This window comes from Halictus rubicundus, chromosome 1 (genome assembly GCF_050948215.1).
Source record: "Halictus rubicundus isolate RS-2024b chromosome 1, iyHalRubi1_principal, whole genome shotgun sequence".
In the NCBI taxonomy this organism is placed as follows: domain Eukaryota; kingdom Metazoa; phylum Arthropoda; class Insecta; order Hymenoptera; family Halictidae; genus Halictus; species Halictus rubicundus.
Window position 1 is genome coordinate 3506635 of NC_135149.1, and position 20965 is coordinate 3527599.

General features: G+C 48.2%; 1 protein-coding gene across 1 annotated transcript in view; it reads right to left on the reverse strand.

Moving 5' to 3' along the window:
• The window catches only part of LOC143353154 (zinc finger protein rotund), a 236837-nt gene that overhangs the window by 137960 nt on the left and 77912 nt on the right, over positions 1-20965 (reverse strand). Inside the window, exon 2 of the mRNA XM_076786255.1 lies at positions 19915-20193. Within this exon, the coding sequence (XP_076642370.1) occupies positions 19915-20193 (279 nt within the window). The remainder of the gene's footprint in view (positions 1-19914; positions 20194-20965) is intronic.

Here is a 20965-nt window from a genome sequence, read left to right on the forward strand (position 1 = left end):
GGCTCGTTACAGAAAACTGCGTCGGCTCTCTCTCTCTCCCGGCTGTTTCGTAATTAATTTAAAGAGATTATTAATATCGTCGACGTTCTACCTTCGCCGCGGGAAAAAGAGATCGCGTGTCTTCGACGGAAGCTCGCGCCGCGCCATCCTTTTTAATTGCTCTCTGTGCTTTTCGAATATCTCCGGCCAACCGAGCGCGCCGGAGAGCTTTATTTCACGCCTTTCACCGAGTCTCCCTTCAAAAGGGAGAGAAACAGCGGCGCGAAACCGTTTTTCGAAAACTAGCCCCGGTTAATTGCGGAGAAACGTGGTCGCGATCCACGGGAGTTCTCCCACGAATTTTCGAGTCGCGACTTTTGAAATATTCGACCGTCCGAAAACTCGTGCCGGTTTCCCGGCAAGTTTTCAGGGGTGTCCTTTTTCTTCCGGGATTCTGGATTCTCCCGGGCGGATTGAAATTCCGGGTCCAGGCAGCAGTCGAAAAAATAAGGGACGCGGATATGTATGTACGGCCGATCGATTCCTGCGGCGGATTCTGATACCGCGTTCAATGGGAGAGGCAAGAGAGCAAAAAGAAGTCGAGGAAGACGCATTGAAATGAAATTCCTGAAGGGTTGTGGCCTCCCACCGGCTATTCAACCCTTCGCCCCAGATTCGAGGGACATCCTGGCGGATTAAAGTCAACGTGGAACACCGAACCGACAGCGGACGACGTTCTTACGAGCATTTTAAAAACGTTATTTATTGTACGCTTCGCCGGTAAATGTAATCTCCGCGTCGAAACGAAAATAAATTCCCCGCCTTCGAATGTTTGCTAATATTCGAGCGAAATCCCGTCTCCGAGCGCCGGAGGTTTATCAGCGCGGTACATCCGGAACGAATCCATGTATTGTTTATTGCTCGGAATACGCTCCGCCAAAATTAATTCGGTCTGTCGATTAAGAAACGAGTACGGCCGTCATACTGTAAAGTAGATCTGTGTATTCAGACAAGGTGAATTCTTTAATAGCGTCTGCAATCGATCTTGCTTTAAGAAGTCTATTTCTGAATTTTAACTAATTTTAAGGTGTATATTCATAGCAAATCCGATTTCATCTTTCGTTGATCGGCAGAGCAAGAAAATTCGATGCGCATCGACCTATTTAATTCCCAGCTTTCGGAAAATGAAGTCGGAAGCAGAAGTCAGCGGGAAACGTCGTTTTAATTCTTCCAGTCGCGGAATTCGCGAACCGCGGAGTTTCGCGAATCGGTTCGGGATCAAAGGGAAATTCCTTGGGGTTAGAGGGTTGTCGCGTTTGAATTTCGACGGGGATTCCCTTTAAATCGTAATCCGATAGAAATATCCCGAGACGTCTCGAGCGACATTCCTCGAAGGGTTGAACACCCCTTCGACGTTACGACCCTACGTAAGAGCTGCGATAGGGAAAGGAAACCCTACAGCCCAGTTTCGAAGGTCAATGGCGGCCGGGTTAAGGAACTCGCGGAGATTCATTCAACCTTCTCGAGTCTGTTTCTTGCGTACATCCTTGTCCCTTCGACGCGACTTTGTTCTTCTTCTAATTCTTCTTCGGGGCATCGTCGTTATTTTCCACGCGATTTTCTATTAAAAACCCACAGCCTCCGAGTCACGATGCAGCAAAGTTTATTCAAAAAATGAGAGGAGATCAAACACAAGCTCGTCGAACGCGTGCAAACAACGTTTCCTGCATAACAATCGGTCCGAGCAAAAAATTACAAAATGTAATCGAATAATTTTCGGAGGTGGGCAAACATTCGCCGGAATTACAAATTCGTTCAATTACCTTGTAAGTCCCTCGGCCCGGTGTTTGCCTTATCAATCAGTTATCAGAATCATTGGTTCAACAAACGCTCGCGAAAATTACAATCCTGTTTTCGTTTTCGACTAGTAAATCTATCGCTGTTTTCCAGCGAAAAACAGAGAACGCCTGCTGCGCAGCCACGGGAAAACGGCGCGGCCACAGCGGCAGCGCGAGTGTTTGCTACGGGTTTGAATTTTTTAATAACAATCCCGTGGAAAATGGACGAGAAAAACGGAAGGTTTAAGGTACCTCTCGTAATCCATTTCCCGATAAAGATACTGGCGGTCGGAAGTGGAATTCCTCGAAGGGTCGAGCACCCCCGCGATGTTACGACCCTTCAGCGAAGCCGAGGGGGTTGCCGGCAACCTTTTGCCCCAGTTTTCAAGGTCCGAGATCCGCCGATCGAGGCCGGCTGCTCAGAATTCGAGTCGAATCGAGAAACCCTCGGAATTTTTTCTCCGCTCGATCGAACCGATTCTAATCAACAATTACTTTCGTTCATTTTCCGCGAGCGCGCGTTCTCGTATTCCGTTCGTATCACGGTTTCCCCGGCTACGTCAAAAATAATGCAAAAGTAATAAAAAATAACAGGAAAATTGCGCGCGAGGCCGCGGCAAATATTATTTCACCGTAACACGCCGAGGAGAGCGAATATTGGGAAGAAATTTTCGTTACGCTACCGTTCAAACCTGGGACCGGATATTGAAAGAGTTTGATTACAATTTGCACACTGCAACGCGCGCGCCGTTATTCGATCGCGTCAATAATTTTTCAAATGTTCCCGAAATTTCACCAATCGCGAAAACACCGAATTTCAAGACAAACAAGAAAGAACGATAACAGCAGCCGCCGCTCGAAAAAACCGAGCCCTTTTGTTCCGGTCGGTTGTGCGAGCAAACCTGCTGAATACGGTCGAAACCGATCCTCCCGCGCGAAGAGGAATTTTTCAACGTTTCGAACAATTTTCAGAGAGATGTCTTAACGAATTATACAAATTTAATGTATTTTGAAAAATTCCCGTATAGAAACGCTACATGTGTAGCAGCGGAGAGAACAATACGGAAAACATTTCCAACATTTGCAATCGCATAAATAAAAAGTGTCCAACAATTAGAAGATATTTAAAACAGAAAAGATAATAAGTACATTCATTGTCGTACTATAAAGACACACGATAAACATATAAGAGAGTTTCGCAACAATTCGCGACTGAGGGTGGAAAACACCCTGCGTAAGGGAAGCTGCTGTCAACGCGACCCTAAACGACGAGAAGTCGACGTAGAGAGATAAAGAGAGACGAAGCAGCTTGGAGCCCTTTGGCCCAGTTTTCAAGGTCCGCGACGTGCAGGTTAAGGGACGGTATTCCCTCGTATTCCCTCGTACTCCCTCGGCTGCGGGGGTGGCGGGGGATCGTCCGACGCCCTTCTTCCGGCCGTGGTCGGGGTGAGTAGGTCAAACTTTACGGCCCTGCCGTCTAGACGTCGTTGCGCCCCGTGCACGGCAGTAAAACCATTTTAAGGGGCTGTTTTACCGGCGCACTCAGCGCGAGACCTGTTCGAAAGGGGTGGCTCAGCCGGTTCCGCGCACCCCCGCGCACCCCCGGGCCCACGGTCGCCTTTATTTCCTTCCCGTGGCTCTGGATCCCGTGCATCCAGACGAGCCGATGCTCGGCCTGGAACGGGAACGAGAACGGCTACGGCTACGGCTACGGCTACGGGAACAGGACCGAGGGTGGGAGGGTGGTAGAGACGTAAAACGAGGAATCGTCCGCGAGAATCTCACCCCCGGCGCTTCAACCCCCTCCGGAACGTGACGGAGAAATACGAGTCTCCGGCCCGCTTTCTGACTGAAATTACTCTATCGAGCTTGTCTCGCCGAGATAATTCCGTTTATAATTCGAGGGATGAATGACGGGGGTGGCTGCGCCGTCGACTTTTATTGCTGTCTCCACAAAGAGAGGTTGATTCGACGCTTCGTTTGCGTCGTTCGTCGGCCACTTTGCTATTTTCAGACCGCAGATCGCGCAACAAGCTTAACACTCTCACCGCCAACAATAATTTTATAATTATTTTTATTTCGAGTGCCACGTCGGTCATATGTTATGACGGACACAATTTTTTTTACCAACCCTGAAGATCAATTTCTCTTACAATCTATTAAGTAAACCATATTATTTTATTAGGCTCTACTATTTGTGAGAATGTTAAAAATCACCGTTTTTATCTCGTGCGACTTTTATGGGCATTGGCGTGGCGCACAACGCGTTAAAGGGGACGCGCTTAACGAGATGAAAATTTTCTTGAAATTTCGACATTACCAATAGGATAAACGCACGATTTGTCGACCGAATTTACAGCCTCGGTAGGTTTTTCCGTCCGAATGGTGGTGGATAAAGGACTCTGTCCCGTTTGCCAGCCAGGGACGCAAGTTTCGTCGAAGAGAGTCGCGGGAACGATTCGCTTCGAAAACTCTCAACCGCCAGGGCCATTACTCTCCCTAATTTAAGGTATCCAGAAGAGAGCAGACATCTCGAGAGGACTCTTCCTGGCTAGGAAGTGGTACTTGGCACCGGCGAGCACTCAGCGACAGAAGGCAACAAAAACACCCCCGAAAATAGGGGACACGCGGTGCACAGAGAATCCCGCTGCCCCGGGCCTCGTTTAGCCAACTTCACAAACTTCTCGGTGCATAACCGTTCTGTAACTTTATCATTGCACCGCTCTGCACCGTTCCCTTCGATCCTATTTATCCTGGCAACTCGATCCCAAGATAAACCTCGACCGCTAATAATTCTCTCGTTGCGTTATTCAATTCTGTTATTGTTCGCTCAACCTCCTCGTTGCTATTTTCCGAATCTAGGCTGCGTGTACAACGGAATAGAACAACAATTTAACTTCTAAATTTCGTATAATAATCAACGCTTTGTGTACCGTATCGTTGCCTTCTTGCACCACTTAATTTCTTTGATAGATTCTGTGAATAGTTTAATATCAATAACTGAAAAATAGGTGTCACGAGTCGACTACGGATCTTAGAAGAGTTTAACGATGCTGTCGTATCGTGTTTGACTTACTAAAAATTATTAAAAAGAGAAATACACTTTAACCTGTTTTTCTTCGAACGGCAATTGTTACGAGGCAAGGAGGTAATTCACTTGACCTCACGATTCTCCGATTTGAATCTGGATTGAAACTATTGGGAAGGCATATTGTACGATGATTTTCTATTTTCCATGAGGGTTTCAGGAATTTGTCGGAGCATCGGGGAAATTCGCGGCAGCGTTTCGGCGAATAAATTGGCGATTCCAATCGGTCGCAGGTCGAACAGGAAGATGAGGAGCGCGACGAAAACCGGAGAATTGGCCCAACAAGTGAATCGAGCACTCGACCGAGGAAACGAGCAACAAAAGTGGCCCTCTTCCCCCGCTCGGGAGCTAGAGGAGGGGGCGAGACGTCGGAGAGAGCACAGAGGGCCGGTTGTTTCGTGAAATTCTCCCAGAGAGCCGGCCCTTCGAGAGAGCCCTCGAGGATCGCGGTGGCTCTTCGAGTGCGACACGCTGATTCCAGCCTTCTAATGCTCGCGATGACGTCTTTGCGATACGGGGCCATCGACGTTTTCAAGTAGCTCCGCGGCCCCGGTCTTCCCCGAAGATCCTCTCGAACGCTCGAATGTTCCTCTTCGCGCATAATGGCTCGTCTATAGCATGTAAATACCGTGTTCCCGGTGTGTAAATTGCTCCGCGAGACGACGTCGATCCGACCGTCCGAATTTCCATGGGACACAAGGGTTGAACGGCTCCTGAAAGGGGTGGCTTCCGTTTGAAGGCTGATCGTCCTCTCTTCAACCCTCGTGCACCGCCTAGATCGCTTCTCCAGGTGAAAATCTTTCGTATTCCATCTAATAAAGGTCTAATTTCATCCCCGTTGTTTGCAACTCGGGAGCAGAAGCACGTCGAAACTTCCGTCGACGAGTGTTAAATAATATTTTTCTAGCGTGCATACAAACGCGGTTAACACTGCGATCGAGTGTCAGCGGTAAGTCGATTCAACTCGGAAGATGATAATACAATTAGACGATGCGCGTACCGGCGCGGAACAATGTCTCCATCGCGATTTCCGGCGATCGACAATTTTTGCGCTCCTCCGTGCACCGTCGACGGATCCCTCCATTCATTATTGAATTATAGTGATGCGAGAGAATGGATATTGAAATCACATTGTTATCCCGGCCACAATACAATCCCGCGCGAACAATGAGCAACTTTTCTCAGGTTCCGAAATTAATGGTGCAAATAAATTATTCGGGGAATCGATACGTTCGTCAGAGGCGGCGGAAAAAGAAGGAAGAGTCTCTCGGCTATCCAGGGAACGCGAAGTATCCCCGGGATGGACGGGTTGCGAACCAGTTACGATCCCGTTCCCGAAAACCGTGCTCGTTGCCGGCGTTCGTTCGGTTTTCTCCGATCTATCGTACTCGTCTCGGGAAACAGGAGAAAACGAATGGAGGGTCGCGTTTCGCTGGTGTTCCGGGAGTCGGTACGTTCGAAGGGCCCATTGTCGATTTTTCTGCGATCCACTGGATCACCGCTCACCTGCTCGGCCGCGATTTACGCACCTGCCGCGGTCAGGTCGCATCGACGATGCAACTCGAACGGGAACTCGGCCGAAATCGGTCAACGTTTTCAGACCGGTAAAGGACCGAAAATTCTTGAATCTCCCAATCTCGAAAAAATCCAGAAAAATCTTCGACGATCACTCGAAGAAACGCGCGTTCCCTTAATCCTCTCGGATAGGTCTGTCGCCTTTTTTTTTCTCGACTCCCTTTCGCTCGAGTTCTCCGCTCGCGGCGCCAGCGTCACGATAAATCTCTCGACGCAGATGTCGGAATATTTAGAACACTTAGCCGTGTCGAGAAGCGAGAGAGATCAACGAAGATTAATGCGTCGATCACGGTCGTCCTCGAGGCCCGTCGATCGCTCATTTTCACTGGGCTTCCCCCGATCAATCTGTCCCCGGGGACGCCGCGCAGGACACTTTTGCGAATCGTCGCCCCGGCAAAAGAGACGAACATTAAAAAACAGGCTCGTAGACCCGGGTGATCGATCGTGGATCATCGAATCGATATTAGATGGCTCGAAGGGTCGACACGCCGATACCTGCGCAACCCCGGCGAGAAACTGTATCCCGATGCCGACGGGGGGCTGATAATAGCGTGTAATAACTCCCAACGATTACCGAGCTCCACCAGATATGAAGAATATATCGTCCTGCAGGAGAACGATGCAAAGATCTCAATCGGGAATCCTTCTCCAAAGATCACGATTCGCAAAAACATTTTCGAGAAGTGTACATTGAAAGGGTAACACAAAATTAAATTTAAAAAAATCACATTCCTCGAGGATTTATCAACGAAACGAGCTTGGATTCAAGAAGATATAAAGTAAAGTCAAAGGTCGCGCGTTCCCGTTCGGTTACAGCGCGACGATTAGCTGGACCGTTTCCCGAGCAATTCCTGGTTGAACACGGTGCTCCCGTTTGTCGAGGAGAACGCACACGATTATTCCGATTGTTTTATTATGCCGCGGTCACGTCCGAGGATCGGCGAAGCCGAGATGAAAAATTAAGAGGAAACGGTCTCGCTGAGAGGATATGTAGAAATGAATAGGGGGGGGGGGCGCGGCGGTTCGACAGCGGCAGTAGCATTTATTATGATATCGAGGAAGAAGGGGGTGGCAGAAGGAGTTACGGAAAGGGGTGGAATTGCCGGTACTCGACTCGACCGTTCCTGTAAATATTAGGAAAGAGAACGCCTCGCCATTGTACGTTCCTTCAAAGTGCAGCCCGGGGTTCTCCGGGTGCACACGCCGCTTCCTTTTTCTCACTTTTCTCTTCCGCCCCCCTCGCAACCGCCCCGCGGCCCCCCTTTCGCTCGCCCACCACCCCCGCACCCCTCCAGGCGCAGAGCGCTGCTCCTTTTTCCGGGTCGAATATCGATCCTGATATTTCTTCGTCCTTTTTTTTCAACGTCCGTGCGAGCGTCATTTCCAGGAGTTCTTTCTTTCACCCCCGCCTACCCCGTACCACTCTCGTGCCACCGCCCCCCTCCCACCTCCGAACCCCGTACCACCGCCCACTGTTCCTCCCACCGAAAGAAGTTATATTTCTCGATCTAGCGTGCCGGGGTGCGCTCATCGGTCACCCGGAGGGGGTGAGCGACGAATTTTCTCGCGATTCCTTCGCGTTCGCCGTTTATTCCGCCTTTTGCCCGTACCCGAACCCCTTCCACCCTCTCTCTCTCTCTCTCTCTCTTTTCTCCCATCTCACACCCTTTATCCCTACGGTTTCGTTGGCCCAGACGAAACGTTCCTTAATAAAAATCTCTTCGACACCCACCCCGTCTTCCATTCCTCTCGTTCCCCGCTTGCAGAGGCGAAGGAATACACCGTGGAGAGACGATCGTCTAGAACGTGGATAAAATCTACATTTTTTCCTTGGGATCCGAGGGTGTTTTGCGTATCATCTTTTGCAAAATAGCGTTGCCGTTGATGTAGACAGGTGAAAAGTTGAAGGAAATCTTCTCGCGGGTCGCGAGAATCTGTGACGAAAACGAATTCGACATCGAATTCGCGTAAAGTCTACGCACCCTCGCTATGTATTTAATAGGTGTGAAGTCACCGGAATGCTGTGTGCAAACGATTGTCTTAAACCTGGTGAAAATCGACATTTTTCCCCCGGAGAATGCTCTGACCCGAGAGACTAACTTTGCAGGAATTTTAATTCAAAAAAATCGCTTTGTGGGTCGCAAGAATTCGTGACGAAAATGGATTCCCCGACTTGGGATAAAATCTACGTATCGAATAGCTGTAAAGACGCCAGGCAGGAATCCTCTAAGCAAACGATCGTCTCGTACCTAATTAGAATCAACATTATTCCCCGGGGGTCTGCTCCAAGCCGAGAGAGACTAATTTGCAGGAATTTTCTTGCAAAACTGCGCGAGCGGCGTCATTGAAGCGGACAAGCGAAAAATCGAAGGGAAATTTTGCGACTGGAATTCGTTCATTTCTTCGGGCGAGAGAGCGCCGACGAGTAATTAACAGCGCGATTCTCTCGCGGATCCTGCTGGAAACTGTTTATAAGATTGTTTGCAGGTTCGAGAACAAGCGTCGTCGGATTGGAGGGAGCTTAGGCCGGGTGCAACGATCGCATAAAACGCGAAAAAGCCACGTCGGACGAGTCCGTGGTTCGGTCGAAGAAGACGGCGCGGCGCGGCGCAGCGCAGCGGACACGAGCGGGGTTCGTCGATATTTCCGCAACATATTGAAAATCTTGCTTTTTATCGCGAGCCACCGTCCTTCCTCAAAGCCCCATCTCTCTCGGCTTCTTCCTCTTTGTACCTTCGTTCTTTCCCGCCCTTCTTTTTTTCCGGGAGGGGGTTCAATATCGATCCCGTGGCCGGTTTTTCTTTTTCTTCCATCCCCTCTGGCCCCACTGCTTCCTTCCTCGCCCCCCGCTTTTTCCCTATTTCCGCGAGTGCCGCCCTTTTCCTCCCTTTTTCCTGTTTCCATCAAACTAGCGGCGAGATAGAGGACGCCTCGGGCTTCGAATAATTTTATAAAAATATCCGCCGGCTCCGTAGCGCCGAGGAGAGACTGAAAGAGAGCCAGCGCGCGAGAGAGGAGAGAGAGAGAGAGAGAGAGAGAGAGAGAGAGAGAGAGAGAGAGAGAGGAATCCAAACTGACCGACTATCGCGTTAACATCGCCATCGCCATCGACGATCGGACGGAAAAACAATTTCTCCTCGTTTCCATGGGAACGCAATCTTACGGCGACGTTTTTTAATCTTCCCAGTGTGTTTCAAGTTTTTTCGTCGTTCCCTTTTATCCGAAGATCGTTTATGCGAATGTCGCCAAGGATTTCCCCGTTGTTCGCGCCGTCCGCGGATTTTCTTTATCGCCCCTCTTTTCCCACCGGTTTTCCTCGTTTAATCCATAAAGTCCGGCAACGGGTAACTATGACCCTCCGAGGTTCATTCTGCCGCTAAATTGCAGCTCCTTTTTTCTCTCGCCGACATTCTTTTTTCGAGATATCGATCTTCGTCAGTCGTTCCAGCCCCACCGTGCTCCCGGTCTCCTCTCCTCCTCCTCGGTTTCGCCTTTTTCTTTCGCCGGCCTTTTTTTCGCCGGCGACTCGACGCCCCGGGAAAACATTATTTTTTCCGGCGCATCGGGCTGCGTTTTATGGAGCGGTTCCTGCCGCAGAATTACGCGACCGTCGATCGCCTCCACCGCCGCTCCGCACCGCGTCGCGCCTCGAGAAATTCAACCTGGACCCCTTCCGAACGGTTCAACGAACTATCCTCGCCTTTGGTCCAACCGCGTTTTAATCCTAAAATCAACTATTTTATACAGTTCGCGCTGTTCACGGTCGCAAAACGAGTTCTAGTGGAATTATTTTCCCAACGTTTCGCAAGCATTGCTGCATCAGGGGGTGAAGGCACGCTACATCTATCGTACTCAATATTAGACTGCGGACCTTTAGAAGAAGTGAAAATGTTCTGCATCGATTAGAAGAAACAGGGGCCATGTAAAAAGTTCTTTCTTTACTGACTTTCTTGACCAAGTTCAAAATAGTACATTGCTGTCTCTAAACTCTCACAATCTTTTCACTGTTTCAACACTAAACCCGCCGAGCCTTAAAAGTAACTGATACATGTTGTCTTATACGAATGCTGAGATCCAATTTATTTGGATTTTGTGCGGTTCGTATTATAATACACGCTCTACCAAATATATTTATTTAATCATTTCCCGCGAAAGCATCTTTATAATTTCAGTAATTGTAAAATAAAAAACCTGAAACCGGTCATTTTGACTGGCGGTGGTAGGTTTAGTGTTAAACCGTACCTACCTATTTTTATCATAATTGCATACAATCTACAGTCTGCTTGCTACTACTAAACCGCGAAGAAATTTTCCTAGAGAATTGAGCGTCCCGATCAAGTTCTGTCGAACATTTCTGGAAATAGTAAATTGGTGCGATCCGCGAGCCTGTTTTAAATCTTCCCACTCGATTCCAACCCTTCCGTCGTCACTCGTTCCTCCGAACGGGCATATATGTCCCAGATTGAGTTTTCTAATTCCACTCTACCGGGAATAATATCTCTAATCGAATTAAGAAGTTTGAGATGGGTAACCAACAGAATCGATCACCGGTCAATCATTCTAATAAAATAACACCAGCTACATTTTTAACTTCCGGGAAACATCCAATTAATTCATCCCTTCTTCCCGTGCAATCCTATTCCCAAGAATAGCATTATCTAAAAATCCCTCAACCACGGTGGGCATAATTTTTCCACGATTCTTTCCAGTTTCACTCCTCGCTGAAGTTTTGCAACTCTCCGTGTAATACTTTCGCCGCGTAGATAAATAAATAAGACGACGGAACGGCGTAGAAAATGCTCTGGACATTTTTCGCAGTTCCAATGGAGGCCTTGAAACGCGTGCAGCAGAGAACAGTTTCCTCGCATATTTAATTACGTAAATATCCCGAGGAGACGTCCGCGTCCCTGTTCATCCCTCAACCCCCATCCTCCGGCTCTACCCCTTTCGTCGGATCTTCAATATCGCGCGACAGATGGAAGAAGCCGGTCCTCTTTCTCTCCCGAGATCCATCAAATATCGGAAAGATGGCGGCAACATTGGTAGCTACGGCTCTTCAAAGGCCGGTCCGGCGCCTGGTTGAGTTTTCTTCCATTTCCCGTCTTCCTCCGTCGCCGCCGGGGGTCAAATATCGATTCCGATATTTCCACGGACAGGTTTTTTCTCTCTCTCTCTCTCTCTCTCTCTCTCTCTCTCTCTCTCTCTCTCTCTCTCCCTCTCCCTCTCTCCTCGATTCTTTCTACACGCTCCTCCTCGCGTCTTCCAGCCGCTATTCCATTCGCTACTCTACCACGTTCCGTCCCCTGTATTCTTCATTAAGCGGCGAACACGCGAACGGAAAAACGAGGGAAAATTTCTCCGGAGAAAGTGCTCGCCACATTCTCCCTGTGTTATTTCTGTCGAGGAGACTCCTTCGCCGCGATTTCCCTTTTCTTCGCGACAAACAGCTCGCTCTTGACCCTCTTAGACGCTGCTACAAAGTCGATGAGGACTCTCCTCGCATAATTGCTTCTATTTCCTTTTAATTGGCGCGACCGAATTCGTGGGCCCGCGGAGAAACTTGCCAACTGTCATTTAGGTGACAAAAGTTTCCTCTACCGGCCCGAGCGTCAACGATTCAACCCTCGATCCACCCCTCGTTTTTTAATTCGGTGGCGCGAGAGACGCATGAAAGAACAGAAAAAGAATTCAGTTGTATTTGGGATTTTATCTGGCATTGTAATCTCCACACATAATTTAATTATCTAGGATTAAGAAAGCAAAAATCTATAGCAATTAGCCGGGTATTGACACGAGAGTTTTAAAATGAAACTGCCGATGAAAGGAGAACCGTGTTAATCTGTCCAGACGGAGGAGAATCGAGTTATTTTGAGGATCGACGTCGACGCTTTCTGCAATGTTTAAAACTGCGAATTGTTTTCGGAAAAATCGAGGGTCCGCGAATGGAACGTTGACGAAAGATGCAGCCGGCGAAATTTCGGGATGCAACACTCGGAGGGCTTCGGATTCGATATTTCCTGGGGGCGCGTGTTCCTATCCAATTTCCCCCGGTTGCCGTTCCCCGATGCGTTTGTGCGTCTGGCTTAAACATCGATTCCGATATTCGCAATTTCGCTGCGAGCCTCGCTGTCGTTCCCCGGGCCAGGAATTCGCGAAACCGAGGAGACAGAAATAAGCAGCGCTTGCGTTCGGGACACGTCGATTCGATCGGCGCGGGAATGGACCAAGGGAAACGGGGAACGAGAGAGGAAAAGAGAGAAAGAGAGAGAGAGAGAGAGACCGAGAGGGAGAGACGTTACGGACGCGCTGGAAATCCCTTTCAGTAGTCGAACTTTCGGGATTTTCCTTCGGTCCCGAAGTTCCCCGGAAAGTCTTACCGGAACTTCCGGGAATCTCGATTGTGACGTGCGGAAGTAGTTGAAAGTTTAATCGCGTAACTTTCCGTGAACGCGCGCGCGCGCGCGCGTGTGTCCACCCCCCGCACGTATCTCCCCGAAAAATTTTCGACAGTTTCGCGACCGGTGTTGCTGCTACCCTGCGGACAGTCTTTTCAATTTAATTCGACATCCTTCCGCGTAACTTTTTCTTATCGTTTCTCCCCCCCCCCCCTTCTCTCCGCCGGGAAAGTCTTAAAACATACGATTCCGTAGGAATGTGTTATCCGATTGAATCGGTATGGAATGTAGCGTGAAGCTCCGGAGCTTTTTGACCAACTTTTTCCGCTCCGCAGAAGAAGAAAAGACGAAGAAGAAAAAGAAGAACCGAAACCACGGTTTCTTTCTCTTCCTCGCGCGGATCGCAGTTTGCTTTCCCGGACAGTTTCCAAACTTTTCGCGGGGGAATTTTTTCCGCCGGAATTAAATCGGCGGAGCCGGGACAACGTGGATTTTTTTGTTTCTCTGAGCGTTCTCCTCCGAATGAGAGACAGGAGAGAGAAAGAGAGAAAGAGAGAGAGACTCTGAGGCGCTTTGTTCGTCGAAAAAGCACTGGGAGACACACTGAGCCCCCTTCGATCGACCCGCCACGAAATGCCACGGCGTCTGTTACTCGTCATTAAAAAACACGTGGCCGTCTAAAACACTGAATCTACTGTTTCTTCGCGACACGCGTTTCTACGCGCCACTTTAACGAGCTGACAACACGGAATGCATTAATTAGATTCTTCCCCCTCCCCCTCCCCCCGTCTAGCAGACTGCCCCGCCATGCTGGAACTCCGTGGCACGCCGCGACGTGAGAGCAACAACCATTTTTAACAGTCCGTCGACGCCGACAATCGAAATTGTACGCGATCCGCAATCTGGTTAGCTTCAATCTTTCGATTAAAATTATCCTCGGTCTTTTCTTGCTAGCGAAATAAATTACAAAAGCTCCGAGCGATCAAATGTTATCTATTCGAGATCTGCCTGCGTTCTCCGTTTGTTCATCCTTTCACTCGCTCTCGAGCTACTTCGGGAAATGTTCCGGACTCTATTTTGTTGAGAGGTTATGTGAAAAGAATTATACAGGGTCATCCGTTTTTAAACGGCCAAACGTCAACCAGCTATAGAGGACCCCAAATGGAACAACTTTCATCCACGGCGTGCCCCATGTAAAAAAAAACCAAGATCCAAAGGTCATACAAAAAAGTTGACTGAATAAAAAAGATGCCCCTATTTATTTTAAACCAAACAAAGGAAAAATCATCAAGACACATAATTGCAGTCCTAATATATTTAATCTTAAGTGAACGCAAAAAATGACGGGTTTTTGCAATTATCTAAAAATCAAGACCAAATCAAAAAAAGTGTTAGGGGTGAAAGTTGTTTCATTTGGGGTCCTCTATAGCTGGTTGACGTTTGGCCGTTTAAAAACGGATGACCCTGTATACGAAGACGGTGGAAGAAATATATTTGAGCATAAGAAAACGTTGTCAAAAACCAAGGGGAATCGGGTATTTCCCAATATTCCTAGGATGTGGCATTTTCCACAAAATACAGTAAAAAGCCTAATGTTTTACTTTAACATATTTATTCGTTTCTTAAAAACAAACCGTTACCTTGCCGAATTCACTTGTACGGAATGAATTGCTAAAAATTAAAAAATTGCTTCACTAATTGCTCGATTTCATATGCACAAAACAAAATAAAGAAATACAAGAATTTTAGGGTGGAAAAAATGTCTGGATTTTGGATGTCTCAATTCCTTCGATCAACGATCGGCAACTCAATTCGGTTGTTCCTTCGAAACGTTTACAATTGCCAACCCAACGAGTAAAAATAATCGACAGGAGCCTGCTCGAATGTGTTAACAACCCGATATTTTAAATCCACCCCCGACCTACCCCAGGGACCAAATTTCTCCGATCAATTACCGTCGATTTAGAAAAATTCTCCGTCGCCCTCGTTTCCTCCGTGTTCCCGGCGAACCAACCCTTCGATCCCGATCGAGCACGACACAGTTAACCCGTCCCGGATAATTATGATCGATGATCATCGTTCGGCGAAGAGATCCGTCCGAGTCACGTACGCGTCGTCGTCTGAGAGGCGTCGTTCCCATATCACCGATGCAGAAATTCAAATTCGCCGTCATTAATAAAAATTAAAGAGACATCGAAAGAGGACAGGGTCCCCGGGTATGTATTCGGGGGGGGGGGGGGGACGGCCCGAGGCCCGGCGCACCTTTATCTTACCTGGGCCACAATAGCGTGAGACTATGGGCCCTTTGTACTCCACTTTCACGACGATCTGCATACGCACCCCTCTCCCTCTCGTTCAACGCACCCCTAGCAACCGGCCAACTTTTTACTCTTCTCCACTCCCCTCTCCTCTCGGTTCTTCGAGAGCCGGGACATGTAATCTCCGGAAGAAACGTTCCGGGGCCGCGTCTTTCATGGGTGCTAACATTTTTTTCCCGTCTAACGGCACTCTTGGTCACGTCTTCGGGGATAACGGTGAAAGCTTTTTCATCTCCGCGCGATGACGAACTCTTTTTTTTACGGGGGCTGATCCTGGACCGTATCGGCGGTTAGTAGACATCCGTATGCAAGGGATATTAACTCCCTATCCACGTACCGGGTCGTTTTCGACCAAAACTATTACTATTTTTAAGTAGTTCGAAATGGCAAAGGAGGCACGACTGCGGACCCTCTCTATAAAATGTTTACAATATTTGGACTGCGGGAAGATAGAAAGAATTTAAGGATGGCAAAATAATATTTTCAAACTATTAACATTATTTAAGAAAGAACAAATTTTCTGTTTAATTTCTATTTCGTGTAATCAGACAATTTTTATTTATTTTTATAGTGTTCTGGTATGCTTCCTACTCAACCAGCGACAAGATTGCCTTGGAAGATGCTCATCCTGTCCCATATAATATACCAAATAATTGTTGTAGTTGCAATTGCAACTTCACTGCTGCGAAACGTTTGCTCTCGATCGAGATCAGCATTGAAAATTACGATTCCCAGCCGAAGAAATTTCACGGGCAGCAATTTTTGAGTTAAGACCCCTTCATCGGAGACAACCCCCCGTGGCCAGCCATCGGAGGTCGTCCGAACGGGGGTTGCAGCAGAGACAAAGGCGAAGTCGCATCGGGCAACCCCTTTACGGCGCCGGTGTCACAACATTTGGGCCCGGGACAGAGTTATGGCCCTTTTTCCCGCGATTTCGTTCTCGGATCGTTCGGCGACCGCCCAGGCGGAACGATTTCTCGGTGATGTCCCTTTCAGTTTCTTCTCTCCGCCATTTTCTTTTTTCCTCGACCAGAATCGCTCGGCTAGAATCGCGGGAGACGCAAAACGCTGCAGGCTGCGGCGTTTCCAGGCGAGGAATTCCTTCGGGGAAAGCATTTTCGATTCGTCTACGACATTTCTATTCGACAGGAAAAAGTTGTCGAGACAGAAAAAAGAAACGATGAAAACGATAGCTAGAGTCTATCCTCGCCGGCTCCGCCCATCGGATTCAATTAAATAATCTCCGATAAATTAAACGAGTTATTCACGGTCGAGTCTCGAAATTAGAGGAGAGTAATAAGCCGCCCCTCGCGGGAAATCCGGTGAACTCGGGAGTTGACTGCGTAACCCCGATCCCCTAAAAAAAAAAAGCGCGTGGAAAAAGTTGCACGGAGAACCGGAACAACCGTTAGCTCCCGCTGGCACAATGTAACAAGCATGCAAAAAAATTCGTGAAAAAAATTGCGACCGGTTGCCCGGTCTATAGCGATCTATGCGCGATACGTTACGCCGAAAATTCATTAGCCGATCCAGATCGAGGACGAAGGGGTTGCTCGACGATCATCCCCTCTCGTTCGTTCCCGTCGTCATCGAGACAATAAGTCTCTCCCCTGGGCTCGCTTTTTTTTGTCTCACGTAGCGCAGAGACAAAAATGCCGTTGCACGATTTGCATCCGTTGCTCCGCGAGCAAAAAAATCCAGGGAAAAAATTCTATCGGTGGAGAAACGCGCGGAGGGGGTAGAAGACGTCGCAGAGAGAGAGAGAGAGAGAGAGAGAGAGAGAGAGAGAGAGAGAGAGAGAGAGAGAGAGAGAGAGAGAGAGAGAAATTGGCAGCAGGGTTCGGCACGGAGGGCCATTATTTTAATTTTCGTCCCGGCACCGTGACAAAGGGGGGACGAAGAGGAGAACCGGAGCCAAAGGGGTGGAAAACTCTTCCTTTGCATAATCTTCGTAAGGGTAGTTTCCTTTTGCGCCGGAATCTCACGCGGCACACTGGATTCCAGTTAGTCGCTTCGGGGCCGGTGTTTTCCAAGGTGTTTTGCATCTTCACCTCCGGGCTGAAACCATCCGTCCCTCCCTTCCCTACTCAGTCGCGAAATTATCCTAAAGAGCTGCTCTAAGCGTTTTAAGGGATTAAGGTCGGGCAGGCGTAAAAAAGCACGGAGAAAGGGTTGACCACCCGCTGGGCGAAACCGGCGACAGATTACAACATCCGAAAACGTGTTTACAGGGGTACGACTCCTTTGCAACCCCCTCGGAAGACTCGCTCGGGGCACTGCGAGTGGCCTTGGACTATATCGGGGTCCTCGGTTTGCCCTACTTGCACCCTCTACACTTTTTAGTACCAGGAAGATAGTTTTTACCGGGCAAAATCATCTTTTTTCAACGCTGACATTTTCTAATACCACAACAAGGGACGCCGCTCTTTGCGAGGGTCGTGTTATTTGAACTCGAACATTCAGGGTCGCTTTCAGCCTTCTGACTTTTCGATGAAAAAAAAAGTCGAGAGGGCAATATCGTGTAAATGTACTTCGTACGTGTCACAAAAAAGAATTAACGATTCGATAAACGATTAGTCAATACCTATGACGAAGACATACTTCATCCCCTTATCCTGTAATATCGAGCAGACTCGGAACGAAGATCGCAAACAAAATCTTTTAAATCTGTGGTTGCACACCACTATTTCTGGTTAATAGATTTTTATGCAAAACAAAAATTATTTGCCGCAATTACAAATATTTGAGAGGAACCGAGCAGAAATTTCTTACTTCGTTCAATAATGTCAACGAGCTTACGTATGTTTAATCCGTCGTATAAGGTAGTTGTAACGTTCGATCTCGAGATTCTCATCTTTCAGAGACAGTTGCCTAGTCAGTTACGGGTGCATTTCCAGTGGACCTAGATCGAAAGAAGATCGCGGTCTGAACCCTCAATTAAATTCTTGCTCGAAACCGTCGATCATCCCTAGAACGCGTCGCAAAGGGTTGCCAGCACCCGTATGCAGATTGCGCGATTGTCTTCGGTTGGTGTCTTCCTGTTTCTCTCGGTGGATCAACCCCCCACCCGTGACCACGGGCCACAGGGCTCGCTCCGTGGGCCCGTCCCGTGAGAATCTACCGGGCATTTGCATGCCGCGGATTATTTAAATCGTTCCCTCATTGTCGTGGCTCCTTGTTTTTTCCTGGAGGCCTCTCGACAGAGTCCTGCGGGCGCCTAGACAGGCCTAGACAAAAAAAAAAAGGAACCGGCTGATCCTCCGGGGCCCACGGAAGCGCCCTCCTATCCCCTGTCTCTTCATCCCTTTCCCCGACTCACTGAGCGGTCATTCGAATTCGAGGATGCGAGTCGTAGCACCTTGCGACGTGTCACGGCAAGAGGCACCGTTGTTCCAAGGCCATTGTCTCGCGATGGAGGGGGTAGTTTTTGATTGTCGCGATTGTCAAGGCGCACAGGGACGTTGTGGCTTTTCGTTGCTGCCGTTGTGAATCCACGGTGTTTGTTTTCCAGACGTTCACAGAAAGAGGGCTCTGGAATCTCCGAGTTGCACAAAAGGGCTGGTTGTTGAGATCTCGCGCGGTGCAGTAATGAATTATTGCGAGAATCTACGAGTCATCCCTTCGGATATCGATTGTGGAGGGCCTCTAAAATCTTCGAAGACATCTTCGAAATATTCACAGTACAGGAAGGATGGTTCGAAATTAAATTTTTCAGTAGAAGCTTTGAAAATTTGAAATCTCTTATTTTCTCGTTTCAAATGAAATTTTCCAATTTATATATCGAGCTACAATGACTAAATTTGTGGAGCTTTGTGGAATTACGAGGGGTTGAAAAATTCATCACAATGAATTTTACCTACAGAATTGTTGTCAACGACAAAAAATCTACCACGTCAAAAAAATGCCGAGGATGCCATTGCGCCATAAGGGAAGAGTTTCCCAACCGGGTTCCGCGCGTATTCAAATCAACCCCCACCCGGAGGTTCTGAAAATTTTTTTCGCGCTTCCGTCTGTTTGTTTTTTTCCCGCGGCTCGGGGCGGAGCGAGGAGTATGCAAAGAGGATCTTCAACCCTTTCCAGCTCTCTCGCCCCTCCACTGGTACACGGTAATTTTTTTTTTCCGCTGGTCCCATCGGTCTCTTTGTCTTCCTTCCGAGTCCTTTCACTTTCACCGCTTCCTCCTCTAATCCAGCCTGGTTGAAATTATGCAGGATTCCCGCGCGCGGAGACAACAGGGGTGAGATAGAGGGGAGGGGGTATAAAGCGGAAAACAAAATCGAAACGGGGATACAACCCGTTCGCTAGCGAAAAAACTGACGGATCCTTTTTTTTTCGCGCATTTCGGGACGCGACTAACGGCATCTTCCGTTGACGCAGCATCCGTCGTTTAATGTCTTCTGTCGTTTTTTATTCGTCTTCGGGGGACGTCCGTTGGGAGAGAGTTTTTTTTGGGAGATCGTTTGATATTCAACGCACTGGTCCCTAACAGCTCCTACCACCCCTTGACGACTTATTTCCCGTACTTCTTAGGTTTACAGAAAAGATCTTTAAGTTGTGAAGCAGTGAAACATTTTTAACCGGAGGATTAAGGAGTATAGCGAATATTTTTAACTGACATATTTGTGTCGCATTTTTCATCCCATTTGTTATACGTTTCTGTGGATGAGACACGCAGCGATCCGCGATAACCGATGTTATACAGAAGGGTTGTAGAGACTCACATCACTGGAGAGGCCGTTGTTCCACGGATAGGGTGGTTGAGGCGGCGATTGCTGTTGATGATGAACACCCCCAACCCCGGTCGCAGAATGGGGGTTGTGGATGTGCTCTGCCATCACGCTGACCCAATGGGCCAGTCCACCGCCCCCGGTGGCTGCTGGACCCGTGGTTCCCGTTCCTGCACCTCCTGTTCCACCACCTCCGCCTCCTCCACCTCCTCCACCACCCCCGCCACCGCCGCCACCCTCCTCGCCACCTTCGGACCACGCGAAAGACGCCTTCTGTAACAAAAAGATCCACCAAATTAGCTTAAGTCACACACAATCTCACCAAATAGGCCATTAATCCTTTGAGACCTTTGTCAGATCGTGTATCGTTAGACTTATGACAAAAAAGAGTTGGCGTAGTTTTATCAGGCTTTCGAAAGATAAAGTGTTAAGATTGTTAATGAGGAAAGAAAGGTTTTTGCAATTGAAGCCAACAATTTTTATTTCGCATAAAAAGATCCGCAGTCTATTTATTAGCCACCCGAATACATTTATCCGTAGAGCAGTGAGTAACGCTTCAAATAAAATGTAAAATAATGAAAAGGAACACTTGAGTTTCTGTGTAGATATGCGATGTTTTTTTTTTCAAAAAGAGAGACGAGTGCAAAGGATTAATTCTACTTAGAAGTTGTAACGAACCCATTTTTATTATCATTTTGAGGAAGAGTCGGAGTACGAACGAATCACTAAATTTGTTCAACCCGAGCCCTGGTCGAACTGAAGAATTATCCAACAAATTGCCGCTAAACGAGAGGAAGAGTGATCAGCGAATCCCGCGTTCACAGATGCAGCCAACAACAGGACGGTCCATTGAAAAATTAAAAGTTAGCAACATTGTCAACGAGGATCGATTTCGCTTAATCACGTTTGCGTCAATATCGATTAACAGCCGCTTATGAAACGATACCGCGAAATTGCCGTTCGTAAAACGCCGGTGTTAATAATACAGGGAATAATCGAAGTTCCCTGTTTTGAAGTCGGAGAATTAACGAGATCTGTCGCGGAT